Source organism: Malus domestica, chromosome 07 (assembly GCF_042453785.1).
Source record: "Malus domestica chromosome 07, GDT2T_hap1".
NCBI classification, from domain to species: domain Eukaryota; kingdom Viridiplantae; phylum Streptophyta; class Magnoliopsida; order Rosales; family Rosaceae; genus Malus; species Malus domestica.
Window position 1 is genome coordinate 29,170,444 of NC_091667.1, and position 16,100 is coordinate 29,186,543.

Below are 16,100 nucleotides of genomic sequence, written 5' to 3' on the forward strand. Positions count from 1 at the left end.
ACATGGCCAGTTATGCAGACACATATTATTATCTCTGACACTGTTACAAACTCTTCTTTTTCAACTGTCGTATGAATTATTTCAAACAAAAAACACTTTACTACGTGCACTTTTGTGCTGTAAGGTCAAATATAATTAACTATCAAAATTTTTTATTTACAAGTTGCAAGTGAAGAAAAATAACATTAGATTTTATTTCTAGTGGTAAAAAGAAAGCAAATTTAATTGGTGTAGTTCTTCTAACCATTAATAATGTTGCCACAAGCACTACTATCTAGTGTATACCGATACTTTCCATTAAGTTGTTAATTAGAAATTTCATGTTCAACTCTTAGAAATGATGAGTTACCTAATTATAGTTGGCCGGATCTCATCTTCTCATTATTCGTTGTCTGAAAAAAATGATGATGTCGATAAACAAAACTATTTATCGTCAATTTTATTTGGAAACATGTAAGAAAATGTTGTGAAAATCATATTATTTATACCACATCATACCTCCACTCAAATTTTAAAGTTTAAATTTGAGTTTTGAGTCTAAAACCTTGAATTGAATAATGAAAAAGTTAAATTTTGTGTTATCTATATATGACTTTTGTTGGCAAGGATGATTGAGATATATTATGGGAAATTGAAATCATAATCTTTTGTGGTTGTGGGCCAATTAAGTAGAATTTGCTACCAACTCTTTAAGTAATTAATTAATTTTAATCAATGGTTTTGGTTCCATAATCATCATTAAAAAGATGCATTTGCCCTCTGATATTGCAGTTTGGAAACTTTATTTTAAATATTATCTAAACTACCTATTAATAGAACTTTATTTTGTCAACCAAAATTTTAAGAAATTTACCATTCTAACTCGCTCCTAAAACTGAACAAAAATAAAAAATATGGGGTAATTACAGGCACCATTTAGTTATTTATACATCAACTTCACAACCATTTAAACATAACATGTCTTATTTAGAAATTTAAATAAATTAAGTAAAAATAAGAAATATGCCACGTTAATAGAAATTGCCCAATCATTGTCCTATTTTTTACAACTGTTTTTTTTTTAAAGATTTAAAAAACTAATCTTTTCTAACAAAAAATAAAAATTAATCACACTCTTAATAAAAACACTTCTATTACTTCGCGGCCAAGTCAACCGTCTTGGTCAGTTCTTCTGTTGCTCCAACATATTAGTGTAATTGGTTAATTTTCTTCCCTCGGTTACTTTCTTCCAATCCTCGTCAGGAACATGTACACATGCATAATGATATAAACAGAGCATGCCATGTACATACGAAAAAGTACTTATGATCGACAAGTTTGTGGCATAGCCGCTCTACTGGTCTAGCATTTGCATGCATACCTGAAGCTTGGACATAGTCCTGGCTTGATAGGTTATAATGCTACATCCCTGTATGTATTTTATGCAAGATTTAACTGTTACAAATATTCGATATAATCTTATATGTAAGATTTTACCGTTGAATATTGGACCACTCACTAATATCAGGGTTGGTCTAATAGATTTGGAGGTCTAGTGCGAAAATAAAAATGAGCCCACTAGCGCTTACCTTAAAGTTTAGGTAGACCTTGTTAATTACTTAAGTGACGAGATAGGAAAGGCAAGAGCATTTTTATATGGTTAATTACTTGAGTGATTACAATTATGTGATCACCTAAAGTTAGCTACTCTGATTAACTGTTTTTTGGAAATTAGTTTCACTATGGCGTTGTTAAGTGGAGTTGAAAGGGTCGCTTAGTATTATGATTTGGTAGTATTCCTCTTCACGTGGAAGTGAAAGATCTTAGGTTCGAATATCGTGGATGATACAAAATTAGGTTGCCCATTGTGTAACTTAACCGAACTCCTCATTCCTTTTGTATAAAAATATATCGATGTACTAAAAAAAAAGTGGAGTTAAAGGGAAAAGTTTTTTTCATGTCTAACCCCTAAATTGAAAAATTCTTCTCCTCTCTACTTTTAAAATACCTTCAATTTAAAGAGTTAACCTTCTAATCAATCCTCTATGCCAAACGAGGTCTAAAGGTACTACGAACACTAAGAAACGAAATGGGAATAATACGTAAGCAGAACAAACGCAGTTGGGCACGCACAAACTTACAAACAGTCGGTTACCATATCTCTTGGGAGGAGCAGTGCAGATAGCAGAGCCACAAATTTGAGATTGAAAGCCAATCCCCATCCCTAGTTAACTTCATGAAACGCAATACTTTGTCAGCATATCTAATCATCACCCTTCACGTGGTGAAACGCCATTTCCGGCCCTATCTAGTAACCCCGCAACAAGTCAGTACTGAAAATTGTTCATCAGAATATCAATCTCTGGAGTAGTATTTTCTAAAAGCATGGAGGCCACCATAGCTTGCTGCTCATCCGCCAGGGCGTTCCTGCCGGCTGCCGGCGTTGTGAGTCACCAGCATTCCACTTCACTTTTGGCTCCATCTTTTAGCTCCAAGGTTATTAGCAATTCATTTCAATTTTATGCATGTGTCACACGCGCAACCATTATATTAATACGCTTGCAATTTGGTACAATTTCCTGCCTGTTCTGGAGATTTGGATATTTGGGATACACACGTATAACATATAGTGAATATCATCGCATGGTGTAATTGGAGCTTCATAGTTCATAATTGTGACTGCAGAGCAGGGACGAAGCCAGAACTTTGTGTGAATGGGGGCATCCTCAAACAACAAAGCCAGAACTTCTGCAGAACCAGGTCGGAGAGCAGAATCAGATCAGTTCAGTGGGGGCTCTGCTACTGCAAACCCAGCTCAATTTGAGCAGCATCCCAGCGTCAGAAAAATCTCAGTGGAGGCATCCGCCCCCCTAGGCCCATGGTAGCTCCGTCCTTGCTGCAGAGCCTAAAATCAAGCTCCCTCTTCGGAGAATCACTACGACAAGTGCCGCGATCATTGCTTAAGGTTTCCAAGACAAAACAGTTTACTCATGTGACAAAATGTGCAATCGGTGATAGCCTTGTGATTTTACAGGTCCCATGACCACATGGCCAGTTATGCAGACACATATTATTATTTCTGACACTGTTACACTCTTATTTTTCGGCTGTCGTATCGCATAAATTATTTCAAACAAAAAATATTTTACCACGTGTACTTTTGTGCTGTATGGTCAAATATAATTAACTATCAAAATTTTCCGCTTATAAGTTGCAAGTAAAAATAAAAAACATTATATCTTATTTCTAGTGGTAAAAAGAAAGCAAATTTAATTGGTGTAGTTCTTCTAACCATTAATAATGTTGCCACAAGCACTACTATCTAGTGTATACTGATACTTTCCATTAAGTTGTTAATTAGAAATCTCATGTTCAACTCTTAGAAATGATGAGTTACCTAATTATAGTTGACTGGATCTCATCTTCTCATTATTCGTTGTCTAAAAAAAATGATGATGTCGATAAACAAAACAATTTATCATCAATTTTATTTGGAAACATGTAAGAAAATGTTGTGAAAATCATATTATTTATACCACATCATACCTCCACTCAAATTTTAAAGTTTAAATTTGAGTTTTGAATCTAAAACCTTGAATTGAATAATGAAAAAGTTAAATTTTGTGTTATCTATATATGACTTTTGTTGGCAAGGATGATTGAGATATATTATGGGAAATTGAAATCATAATCTTTTGTGGTTGTGGGCCAATTAAGTAGAATTTGCTACCAACTCTTTAAGTAATTAATTAATTTTAATCAATGGTTTTGGTTCCATAATCATCATTAAAAAGATGCATTTGCCCTCTGATGTTGCAGTTTGGAAACTTTATTTTAAATATTATCTAAACAACCTATTAATAGAACTTTATTTTGTCAACCAAAATTTTAAGAAATTTACCATTCTAACTCGCTCCTAAAACTGAACAAAAATAAAAAATATGAGCAATTTAGTAATTACAGGCACCATTTAGTTATTTATACATCAACTTCACAACCATTTAAACATAACATGTCTTATTTAGAAATTTAAATTTAAATAAATTAAGTAAAAATAAAAAATATGCCACGTTAATAGAAATTGCCCAATCATTGTCCTATTTTTTACAACTATTTTTTTTTTTAAGATTTTAAAAACTAATCTTTTCTAAAAAAAAAAAAAAATTAATCACACTCTTAAGAAATTGCCCAAGTCAACTGTCTTGGTCAGTTCTTCTGTTGCTCCAACGTGTTAGGTTACTTTCTGTTGGAAAATATTAGGATTTTAGTTTATTTGAATATTTGGTTTTCTGGGCTTAGCCCGTTAGCACTAGGGTTTCGGTTTCTTACCTTTTAGGTTAGAGTTAGTTTATTATAAATAACATGCTTGTTATTCAGTTTAGAACAAGTTATTCACAATGCAGTCTCTTAGAGTTTTGTAACCGTTCCTGCATTCTCAGTTAGTTTAATAATATTCCTATTATTTTGTTAGTCTCGTTCGTTGCGCACTCTGATATTCAACTCTTTCTTCCAATCCTCGTCAGGAACAGGTACACATGCATAATGATATAAACAAAGAATGCCATGTACACACGAAAAAGTACTTATGATCGACAAGTTTGTGGCATAGCCGCTCTACTGGTCTAGCATTTGCATGCATATCTGAAGCTTGGACATAGTCCTGGATTGATAGGTTATAATGCTACATCCCGGTACGTATTTTATGCAAGATTTAACTGTTACAAATATTCAATATATTCTTATATGCAAGAGTTTACTGTTGAATATTGGACTACTCACTAATATCAGGGCCACTCCTATAGATTTGAAGGTCTAGTGTGAAAATAAAAATGAGGCTCACTGGCACATACCTTAAAGTTTAGGTAGACCTTGTTAATTACTTAAGTGACGAGAATGGAAAGGCCAGAGCATTTTTATATGGTTAATTACTCGAGTGATTACAATTATGTGATCACCTAATGTTAGCTACTGTGATTAACTTTTTTGGAAATTAGTTTCACTAAGGCGTTGTTAAGTGGAGTTGAAGGGGTCACTCACTACTATGATTTGGTGGTATTTCTTCTCACTTGGAAGTGAGAGGTCTTAGGTTCGAATCTCGTGCATGATACCAAATTAGGTTGCCAACTGTATGACTTAGTTGAACTTCCCCTTCCTTTTGTATAAAAATAAATTGATGTACTAAAAAAAAAAGTGGAGTTGAAGCAAAAGTTTTTTTCATGTCTAACCCCCCCCCCCTCCTAAAAAAAAAATACTTCTCCTCTCTACCTTCAATTTAAAGAGTTAACCTTCTAATCAATCCTCTATGCCAAACGAGGTCTAGAGGTCCTACGAACACTAAGAAACGAAATGGGAATTATACGTAAGCAGAACAAACGCAGTTGGGCACGCACAAACTTACAAACAGTCGGTTACCATATCTCTTGGGAGGAGCAGTGCAGATAGCAGAGCCACAAATTTGAGATTGAAAGCCAATCCCCATCCCTAGTTAACTTCATGAAACGCAATAGTTTGTCAGCATATCTAATCATCACCCTCCACGTGGCGAAACGCCATTTCCGGCCCTATCTAGTAACCCCGCAACAAGTCAGTACTGAAAATTGTTCATCAGAATATCAATCTCTGGAGTAGTATTTTCTAAAAGCATGGAGGCCACCATAGCTTGCTGCTCATCCGCCAGGGCGTTCCTGCCCGCTGCCGGCGTTGTGAGTCACCAGCATTCCACTTCACTTGTGGCTCCATCTTTTAGCTCCAAGGTTATTAGCAATTCATTTCAAGTTTATGCATGTGTCACACGCGCAACCATTATATTAATACGCTTGCAATTTGGTACAATTTCCTGCCTGTTCTGGAGATTCGGATATTTGGGATACACACGTATAACATATAGTGAATATCATCGCATGGTGTAATTGGAGCTTCATAGTTCATAATTGTGACTGCAGAGCCTAAAAACAAGCTCCCTCTTCGGAGAATCACTGCGACAAGTGCCACGATCATCGCTCAAGGTTTCCAAGACACAACAGTTTACTCATGTGACAAAATGTGCAATCGGTGATAGCCTGGTGAGTTACAGTAAAAACACTTTTATTCAACATAACTATTAGTTCGAAACTGAAAAAATTGTCTAAGAAACATAGGAAATGCAAAATTTTGTATCGTGATGGTAAAAGTTAAAATCAATTGGGACTAGGAGGAGTTTCTTGCAAAGGCAACCCCGGATAAGGGACTGATCCGGTTGCTGATAAGCATGGGAGAAGCACTGAGGACTATTTCCTTCAAGGTCAGAACAGCTTCTTGTGGAGGAACGGCCTGTGTTAATTCTTTCGGGGATGAGCAGCTTGCCGTGGATATGCTTGCTGACAAGCTTTTGTTCGAGGTAATTTATCAATGAAACTAAAGTATTGTATGTCCGGATGAAATTTGAAAGTCATTCTTTCAAATGCATCAGAATACAGGACATATATTTTCAGGAGATCAGCAGTAAAATTAATGCCTGTTACATTTGGTGCCTTAGGCCTTAAGTTACTCGCATGTCTGCAAATACGCTTGCTCTGAAGAGGTTCCGGAACTCCAAGACCTGGGAGGCCCAATTGAAGGTCACCGAGTCCTTATAATGAATTGCTTTCTGATCTTAAATTTATTTATTTCTTAAGTGGAGGATGAGATGATCGAAAGGATGAGCCTAATTATCCAATTTTGCAATATGAACAGGTGGATTTAGTGTTGCTTTTGATCCGCTTGATGGCTCCAGCATTGTTGACACAAACTTTACTGTAGGCACCATCTTTGGTGTGTGGCCAGGAGATAAGTTAACTGGGGTAACAGGAAGAGGCCAAGTTGCTGCAGCCATGGGAATTTACGGTCCTAGAACTACATATGTTCTTGCTATCAAGGGCTTCTCACGAATTTCTTCTTCTCGATGAAGGTAAAATCGTAACAACGTTACCCAAAAAAAAATTGTTCTTCCTGTCACCATAAAAATATTTGCTGTCACAGTAATTTAAACCTCTCATGTTCCAAAAATAAATTGTTCACCAAAAGTATGCGGTACTCAATCCTGCTGGCCTTAAAATTAATATCTCACGTGAATGCTTGGTCAGGAAAGTGGCAGCATGACAAAGAGACAACAGAGATTGGTGAAGGAAAGATGTTTTCGCCTGGAAATTTGAGAGCCACGTTTGACAATCCAGATTATGACAAGGTTTAAAGAGCAATATTATTTCATTACTGCATTTGTAATCAATAAATTCATCACTAAGCAGATTCATTAATTTTCTTGTCAACTCTTTCTGCTTGTTGACAACAGTTGATCAACTACTACGTAAAAGAGAAGTACACATTGAGATACACCGGAGGAATGGTTCCGGATGTCAATCAGGTTTTCTCAACTTCTCCTTAACCAAACACACTATAAACTGCTAATTTATGTCTAGCGATCTTAACAAGTTTAAAACTTTATGATTTATTTATGTGCAGATAATTGTGAAAGAGAAAGGGGTTTTCACAAACGTTATATCTCCAACCACGAAAGCCAAGCTGAGGCTGTTATTTGAGGTAGCTCCATTAGGGTTGTTGATTGAGAATGCTGGAGGCTTTAGTAGTGATGGTCATCAGTCTGTGCTAGACAAGGTGGTCGTTAACCTCGACGATAGAACTCAGGTTGCTTATGGATCGAAAAATGAGATTATTCGGTTCGAAGAAACTCTATACGGATCATCCAGGCTCAAGGGGGTGCCTGTTGGAGCTGCAGCTTAAGCCATGCATTCCTTCCGTATAATGGTGCACAAATTTTCCCAAGGTGGTGGAAATGGATCCATCAAGTTGATTTTACTATATCGTTAATTAATCTTCATTTCACACATGGTTTAAATTATACTCATATTCAAAAAGGTTTGCTTGCTATAGTTTGTATTAGGTATATGTGTAGCTGTGCACCTTAATCCTGTTCACCTTTCTATAGCAACTTGGTGCGTGTTTACAAAGCATTGAAAGGCATTCAAAATACCTAAAGTAGCAATGTTTTTCATGTGATTAGTATGATGATTAGGTTGTTGGTCAAATTTGCTGGCTTTGACCCATGCTTTAGTTTGAACAGAAGGGTCATTCATACCCTATTATCGAGAGTACTCATTTGCAATGTAAAGCCTTTAATAAGAGTGATTAAATTGATTTTAATTTGGATGCTCACATTTTATTATGGTATTAAAGACAGCATGTTTTTCTATTTATTCAATGATGATATGGCATTTTTATGGACAAGAAATTGAACACTTGGAAAAACAATGATAAAAAATAAATTCTAATAATTATAGTAAATCCAAATTTTTGTAATAAATTCTAATAAGCTCCAACCCAATTTGTCTTCCAAAGGTACATGCCAAAATCATATATTGTTTCATAGGATATTGATATTCCTTCATGAATAGCTCTGCTTTCATTTGAAAGAATGTTCCTACAATCAAATTATCTGTAGCAAAACACAGAAAAGCATCGTATGATTACTACATTCCCTTTTCAATTTACTCCGGAAATGAAACGACGTGATTTTTATGTCTCAAATCATAATATAGCTGAAATTTTCCCTTTTTGGTCACACTTAATTTTTTTGACATACTAATTAACTTATGAAGATTTGAATTTGAGTTTGTTAAAAAGCTATTGGTGAATTTTAGTATAGATATCAAAATTTCGGTGAAATAAAAGTTCGTTTACACATAGAACTCAAAGTTCCGATTTTACCTTCAGGCATCGAAGGCCAGAACTGCGAAATGGCGCGGATCAGTAGGGGGCATGTTGAAGCTCCTATAGACAAAGTGTGGAGCATGGTTTCTCAAACCCAAAGACTAGGCGAATAGATGCTGATGGTTGAGCGCTGCACTGATCTAGCCAGAGAGGAAGGCGTTCCAGGATATGTTCTGTTAATCTCGGGCTTCATGTTCCCTAAAGACGATGGAAAAGGTCACGGATCATGGACTCATTACAACATAGTTATGCGTACAACCTGGAAGCAAGCAATATAGGGTTGGATGGAATCTACAATCTGTTAATTCAGTGAAGCTTGGAGATTATGGGAACGTGCATGTGAGGACAGCATTGTAGATTATCTAGGGTTTCTGTGCATGTCTTGCATTAACAGATTGAGGCTGCTTTAGAAGCAGCATCCAAGAGGGTTTGAGTAGAATGTTAGTGTACATGTTTTCGTTTAAATAAAGTAAATAAAAAATAAAAATTAACACTCTGTTCCTTTTCTTTTCCTTTTGGTAGACCTATACTATGTTGAATTGAAATTGTTAAGGTTTCAAGGATTTTAGAGAGGTGGTTTAGCAACTAACTACTAGTTGATCGAATATTGATACTGTTCTTCACTTAACTATTTAGTTTAACAAGTGTGAAGTTTTATATAGCATGTAGTCAAATATTCTAGTAGATAGGATTTTGAGTTTCTATTCATGTGTTGCGAGTTCGAAATTCTCATCTTTCATAAATTATTGTAATAGTTTCGAATTCTCTCCCATATCTAACAGTAATTGTAATAGTTTCGAATTCTCTCCCATATCTAACAGTAATTGTAATAGTTTCAACAAAAATAATGGGGAAAATGAGGGGTTTGAGAATCCAACCCGAAAAAGATATTTAAATTGATGGGGAAGTTGAGATGTTAGTACAAATCCCATCCTCCACTTTTAATCTTGACGTTTCTGGACAGGACAGCATGCCGTTTCTGGACAGGACAGCATGCCATCTCAGTCCATGAAAACCATTCCTCAACTATTTTTCACCTTTTTATTTCCCATTTTTGGTCTACTATCCGTAGGTCTCGGAGAATACTTTTCTGGAAAAGTAAAAGCCTTCAAGCTCGGCTGTTTTTTTCCTTCAAGGAATTCAATTTAAAAATCAAGAAAAATGGTGGAACGTTCCCTCACGGAAGTATGCATTTCATTAGTTTTCTTCTTGTCCAAAAAATGGTTTCTTCCAATTCAAGTTTAACAAATCCAACCCTGGCTGGCTAAGTCCCAACGGTGAAAAAGTTTAAGATTAGAACAGGTTATCGAGTCGATTGTGACGATTGTACCAAAAGAACAGTAATAACAACTAGAAAATATGAATGAGAATAAGATTTGGCAATACAACGAGATGTATTTTTAAAACTAAAAGTTGTTTAAAAATCATTTCAGTTCTTCACTTTTCATAAAAATGAAAACCAAAAACTAATATCAAGCCAAATTTTAGGTTTTAATTTAATGCCGGCTTCCGAGAGAGTTGTCACGTTTGGAATACTCTGCGGCAGCTCTGTCTCCTTGCTGTGCTGTGGTGTTGGTCTTCATCCTCTCTTTTTGGTTGAGAGTATGAATCTTCAAACGGGACAACAATCACGGTTCTTATGAGATTGAGTATGTGCAGAATTTAGGAGGGATATTCAGACTGGGGTTGAAAATACTATCATCCGAGACGGCGTGGCCGAGGATGTTGACAATTTCGGTGAGGGAAGGTTCGGACGAACGTCACCATTCTCCAAAGATTTCCCCAGCTTTCCTAATGTCTCCATTATAATAGTCTGCATACAGAAGGTCATCCGGTCATTGATTCTCGACTGTTAGATGAACGTTGATGAAATCCGACGGTCCATAGACTGGTACCGTCTGGTGCCGGGTTGCACCCAAGAGAATTTTTCAAATTTTTCAAATTGAAAACAAAATTGTTATCTAACGGTAATTATGTTACATTATACCTAATGAGAATTGTTACAATTTACCTTGGCTAGTGACTGGAAAATATTACTGATAGATGCATGTTGACATATCAGGGAAACTCAACGTGAAAATCTATCAAAAACCAGGTTTATCTGTGAGAGAGAGAGAGAGAGAGAGAAAGGGAGAGTTGTGCAGGTGAGTAGTAGTTGTCAAAGAAAGAGGCAGGAAGTGCAGGAGATAGCTTCAACATGGACAGATTACTACTTTCCATTGTGTAACATGCAAGAAAAAGCCATATACATTATATTATATGGCTCACATTTCTCATTCACCTACCACGCGGCCTAAAATAACATATCACTTTTTCATATTATTTGCTTCTATATATAAGATTAAGGTGGTCTATGTAACTACACTACATAATCCATATAACAACAGCAATTCACACACATCTGAGAGCTCCTTAGCAAACATGGAGTTCTTGGGGCTTCAATTTCGAACAATGTTGTTCTTGGTTGCCTTCTTGTATCCCGCATTCGTCGAGTCCTTGATTCGACACTATGAATTCAGTGTAAGTACGTTCAGGACATATGACTTCATCTTATTTTAAATTAAGCTCACATGTATTGATGTTAGAGTACTAGCTAGTGTGGCACTAATGGCTGAAATATATATATATATATATATATGAGTATGTGCAGGTGGTCTACAAGGACACAACAAATCTTTGTTCCTCGAAGCCCATCGTCACCGTAAACGGGAAGTTCCCCGGACCAACCCTCTACGCAAGGGAAGATGATACTGTAATTGTAAAGGTCACCAACCATGTGAAATACAATGTCACAATCCACTGGTGAGAACTATTCCATTCCCACAAATTTACGATAAACTTACGCAGGACTACTCCTGGCACGTAACAGTTTTGAATGAAAAAAGGTTTAACTAAAATATGATGTGCGTCCAAATTTGATGACTGGTTTTGTATTTTTATAAATGTGTGTCATCTTTTAACTGAAGTACATTGTAGAAGTTGATGAAATTCCTAATAAAATGATGATATAATCTCGGTAATGGCAGGCATGGGGTGAAGCAACGTGGAACAGGTTGGTCAGATGGGCCAGCATACATCACACAATGCCCCATACAGCCCGGCCGAAACTACATCTACAATTTCACACTTACAGGCCAAAGAGGCACACTTCTTTGGCATGCACACGACTCTTGGCTAAGGGCCACTCTACACGGTGCTATTGTCATCTTGCCTAAGAGAGGCACTCCTTACCCTTTTCCCACACCTGATGAGGAAAAAATTATCATCATGGGTAAGTTGAGGGGGTTTCGGTCACAATATGTTATACTATTGTTTAATACGTTTAGTCCCAATGTTTACTAGCTCACAAAACAGCGGCTAGAAAATTAGTCTAATATAATTGAAATAGTCCAGTTCAAGACGAGCCACCAAACGAGCCCTAGTGATTGCAGCTTTGTTATTTGGTAATTTGACTTTAGCCTTTTAATTGCAGCTGAATGGTGGAAATCAGATGTTGAAGATGTGATCAATCAAGCTACACAGTCTGGCCTGCCACCAAATGTCTCAGATGCACACACCATCAATGGCCGCGTAGGACCACTTCCTGGTTGCTCTTCTCAGGGTACTGAAATGGGGTATACTTAGTACCACACATGTGATTTGCCAAAACTAACCTTACTTCCTGTACAAGCAAAGTGATCCAAGGGATGCAACATAACAATTTTGTGTTTTGCATATGTGCTAGGGGGCTACACTTTACATGTTGAAAGTGACAAGACCTACATGCTACGCATCGTGAACGCTGCGCTAAACGATGAATTGTTCTTCAAGGTAGCAGGGCACAGCCTAACCGTTGTAGAAGTCGATGCCTCCTACACCAAGCCGTTCCAAACTGACACAATATACACCGGTCCAGGTCAAACCACAAACGCAATTCTAACAGCAAACCAGGGGATTGGCAAGTACTTCATAACAGCGTCTCCTTTCATGGACGCGCCAATTGGGTTCGACAACGCAACTGTGATCGCTACTTTGCGCTACAAAGGCACCCCGGCAAATCCCACAGCTATCTTAACCAGCATTCCTCCTCGCAATGCAACCCCGTTAACAGACGCTTTTGTTGACTCCCTTCGAAGCCTCAATTCGAAACAATACCCAGCCGATGTCCCATTAACTATAGACCATTCGCTTTTCTTCACCATTTCAGTTGGTGCAAATCCATGTGCTACATGTGTCAGTGGAAGCAAACTAGTATCTGCCTTCAACAATGTTAGCTTTGTGATGCCAAGTATCTCTCTCCTTCAAGCATATTACTACAATGTAAAGGGAGTCTACACACTTGATTTTCCGGCAAACCCTCCAATTCCTTTTAATTACACCGGCACATCTCCGGCAAACCTTCAGACCACAAACGGGACAAGACTATACCGGCTGGAGTATAATTCGACGGTTCAGATTGTGTTGCAAGGCACTGCTATCATAGCACCAGAGAGCCATCCAACCCATCTTCATGGATTCAATTTCTTTGTGGTTGGGAAAGGATTAGGTAATTTTGATCCAAAAAAGGACCCAGGAAAATTTAATCTTGTTGACCCAGTTGAGAGGAACACAGTATCAGTACCTACTGCTGGATGGACTGCAATCAGATTCAGGGCAAATAATCCAGGTAATAAAACCTACCACAATATTCCGTTTTGCGTACTTTTCTATTCCGTTAATGACATGTTTGCTTACTTGAAATGGGCTCCGGACTAGTTCCGATTCGTTACTTCCCTTTTGTTCCGACGTTACCATTTGTTACCTAATACCTGAGAATCGAGAATTAGATTGATAAGAGTAGTTATTCTCATTGCCGTTCCTAAATCTCCCATACTCCTGACTTCCTCGATTCATGATTTCTCGCGTTTTAAGTACCGGACATGCCCTACAGTGGCAAGTTCACTCATCTTAGTGCCTACACGCTAACATATTTTTTTTTACAGATGAAATGTAATTAATTAGAAATATGTTATTCTTTTTTGTGAATGGTAGGCATTTGGTTCCTGCATTGTCACCTGGAAGTTCACACATCATGGGGGCTGAAGATGGCATTCTTAGTGGAAAACGGAGAAGGACAAAACGAGTCTCTGCCACCACCTCCGACTGATCTTCCAACTTGCTAGAATTTCCAATCCGAACGCCTTTTGAATCGAGGTTGGAGACTCGAGACATCGAAAGAGTGAGTGTTCCAGGTAGAATATGAACTGAATTGACACAATTGAAAAGGTGGTTTGGTACAGGGAATGAAATAGAAGCAGTTGCTTAAAAGAGTGAATAAGTTTGTCAATTTTTGAATTTCTTGTACTTTGTCAAATTTTTGTGTTGAATTTAGTTTCACACCTATATATAATAAATATTTGGTCTGTAAGAATTTCTATAGTATCTTCTTGATGATTAATTTTTTTTATTTACTCCTTTAAATTTGTAAATATAATTCTGCAAAAATATAAAAATAAAAAAAAAACACAAAAATGATAGAATTTTTTTTATTTACTCCTTTAAATTTGTAAATATAATTCTGCAAAAAAATAAAAATAAAAAAATAAAAGAAACACAAAAAAAAAGAAACACAAAAATGATCGCGCCAGATAGGGGTCGAACCTATGACCTTCTGCTTAGGAAACAGACGCTCTATCCACTGAGCTACAGGCGCTTGTTGGTAAACGTATGCGGTTGAACCATATTTAACTCTTAAAAGTGAGTTGGCAAAGGCAACCGGATAATAGAAAAATGAGAATGACACCCCATTTTTGTCCTCCAATGCCCCATTGTTCAATCTTGTTCATTATTTTTATTTGACTTGTGCAATTTGATGGCAAGAAAAAAAAATGTGTACAAATTAACTCTCTGAAATGTTAGTATTCTTATGAGAAATTGGAATTGTGGTGGTCAATTTATTTGGTATCACTAGTAAGAAAAGTCAAACAGCTTAAATAGAACTATACCAATTGCAATTTCAAGCTTTTGTGCATGTGTCAAACCGAATGACCACTTCTTTTATTTTAATCTATTTTACACATATTGTATAGACTACTAACTATTTGTTGAATTTGAAGTAGAGTGGGATTTAAAGCACTTGATGTTTTAATAGTAACTAAGTTAATGAGATTTGAAATTTATGTGCTATAATATGGAATATTGTAGCTAGTCATAAAATTATTTTGTCCTAATTGAGCTAACAAAGATGTAAAATGCAAAAGAAATGGACTTCGGCCCAAACCAAACCGTCGAAATGAGTTTTGGTTTGGTTCGATTTTTTTCATGATTCTTGATACAATCAAACCGAAATAAACCGTCCTAGTATAATTAGTTTGGTGGCAATTTTATTATTTTATAGATAAAATCGATTCAACTCGCAAGGGAAATGATGCTCATCCGTACCTAATTTAATCCACCCAAAATAAAACTAAAGAATAATACTTCTAACCTTTTGATCGATTTAAACAGTTCGATCGGTTTGATGTCCACTCCTAAACTCTAAAGATAAAATCAATCCAATCTCAAACTGAACGATGTCCATCCATAATTAATTTAACCCCCACAGAATATGAATTAATGAATAATATTTTTGAAATGTCGTTTTCCAATTCTGTTACATAAAGAGAAAATTGTAGTAATAGTCCGTCAACTTTAAATTAATTGGAGTAATAATCTTTCAATTAAAAATCCATGACTATTGGTCATTTAACTCATCAAAACGTGTAGCTATAGTTCTTTTCGTTAACACCATTAGAATTCCATCAAAATGAGTTATGTTGGAATGACCATTACTCCAATGAGGTTAATGTTAAGAGACCATTGCTTCAATTGAGTTAAAGTTGATGGACCATTTCTCCAATTGGGTTAAGGTTGAGAGGTCATTGCTATAATTTTTCTCATTTGGTTTTCCATATTTGCCCCTCGATTCAGCCTCATGTGCATCACACGCACAAAAGTTCTAACGAGTTAAATAAAATGATTATAGCTACACGTTTTGAGAGGTTAATAAATCAATGATTATGGATTTTTAGTTAAAGAATCATTACTCCAATTAAGTTAAAATTGAGAGATCATTGCTACAATTTCCTCATTATATAAGAGCCACAAAACACAACAGAAATCCCACTTAAAAAGAAAAAAAATTAAAAAAAAAATTTCCCACTGACTGAGGACATAAACATCCGAAATTTATACCCCGGCAGAAAAGGAGAAAAGAAATCCCACTTATGCAATCTAATTTTCCTTTTTTGGTAAGACAAAGTTTCTCAAAAAGAGGGAAGTTCTGACTAGTTTAGGTACCCACAGTCCAATACCACCATGTCAGAAGCATTTTTTTAGATAATTTTTTTAGTACCAAGAAACACAACTCGATACATCAAGTA

The 16,100-nt window shown here is 36.3% G+C and overlaps 2 protein-coding genes and 1 non-coding gene across 3 annotated transcripts; 2 read left to right on the plus strand and 1 right to left on the minus strand.

Moving 5' to 3' along the window:
* The first annotated feature begins 5,525 nt into the window (after nucleotides 1-5,525).
* LOC103455093 (sedoheptulose-1,7-bisphosphatase, chloroplastic) lies at nucleotides 5,526-8,154 on the plus strand. The gene is given in 9 exon segments (XM_017337295.3): nucleotides 5,526-5,732; nucleotides 5,922-6,041; nucleotides 6,170-6,355; nucleotides 6,494-6,575; nucleotides 6,691-6,877; nucleotides 6,879-6,904; nucleotides 7,080-7,180; nucleotides 7,286-7,357; nucleotides 7,456-8,154. Coding segments are annotated over 9 exon segments (1,164 nt in total). The 5' UTR covers nucleotides 5,526-5,621; the 3' UTR covers nucleotides 7,735-8,154.
* Nucleotides 8,155-11,069: 2,915 nt separating this feature from the next.
* LOC103455094 (laccase-4-like) lies at nucleotides 11,070-14,110 on the plus strand. The gene is made up of 6 exons (XM_008394691.4): nucleotides 11,070-11,241; nucleotides 11,372-11,523; nucleotides 11,748-11,992; nucleotides 12,194-12,322; nucleotides 12,446-13,366; nucleotides 13,732-14,110. The coding sequence occupies exons 1-6, from the start codon at nucleotides 11,143-11,145 to the stop codon at nucleotides 13,860-13,862; spliced, it is 1,677 nt and encodes a 558-aa protein (XP_008392913.1). The 5' UTR covers nucleotides 11,070-11,142; the 3' UTR covers nucleotides 13,863-14,110.
* Nucleotides 14,111-14,319: 209 nt separating this feature from the next.
* TRNAR-CCU (transfer RNA arginine (anticodon CCU)) lies at nucleotides 14,320-14,392 on the minus strand. The gene has a single exon. It is a non-coding gene; the product is annotated as a tRNA-Arg (tRNA).
* Between the last annotated feature and the right edge of the window lie 1,708 nt (nucleotides 14,393-16,100).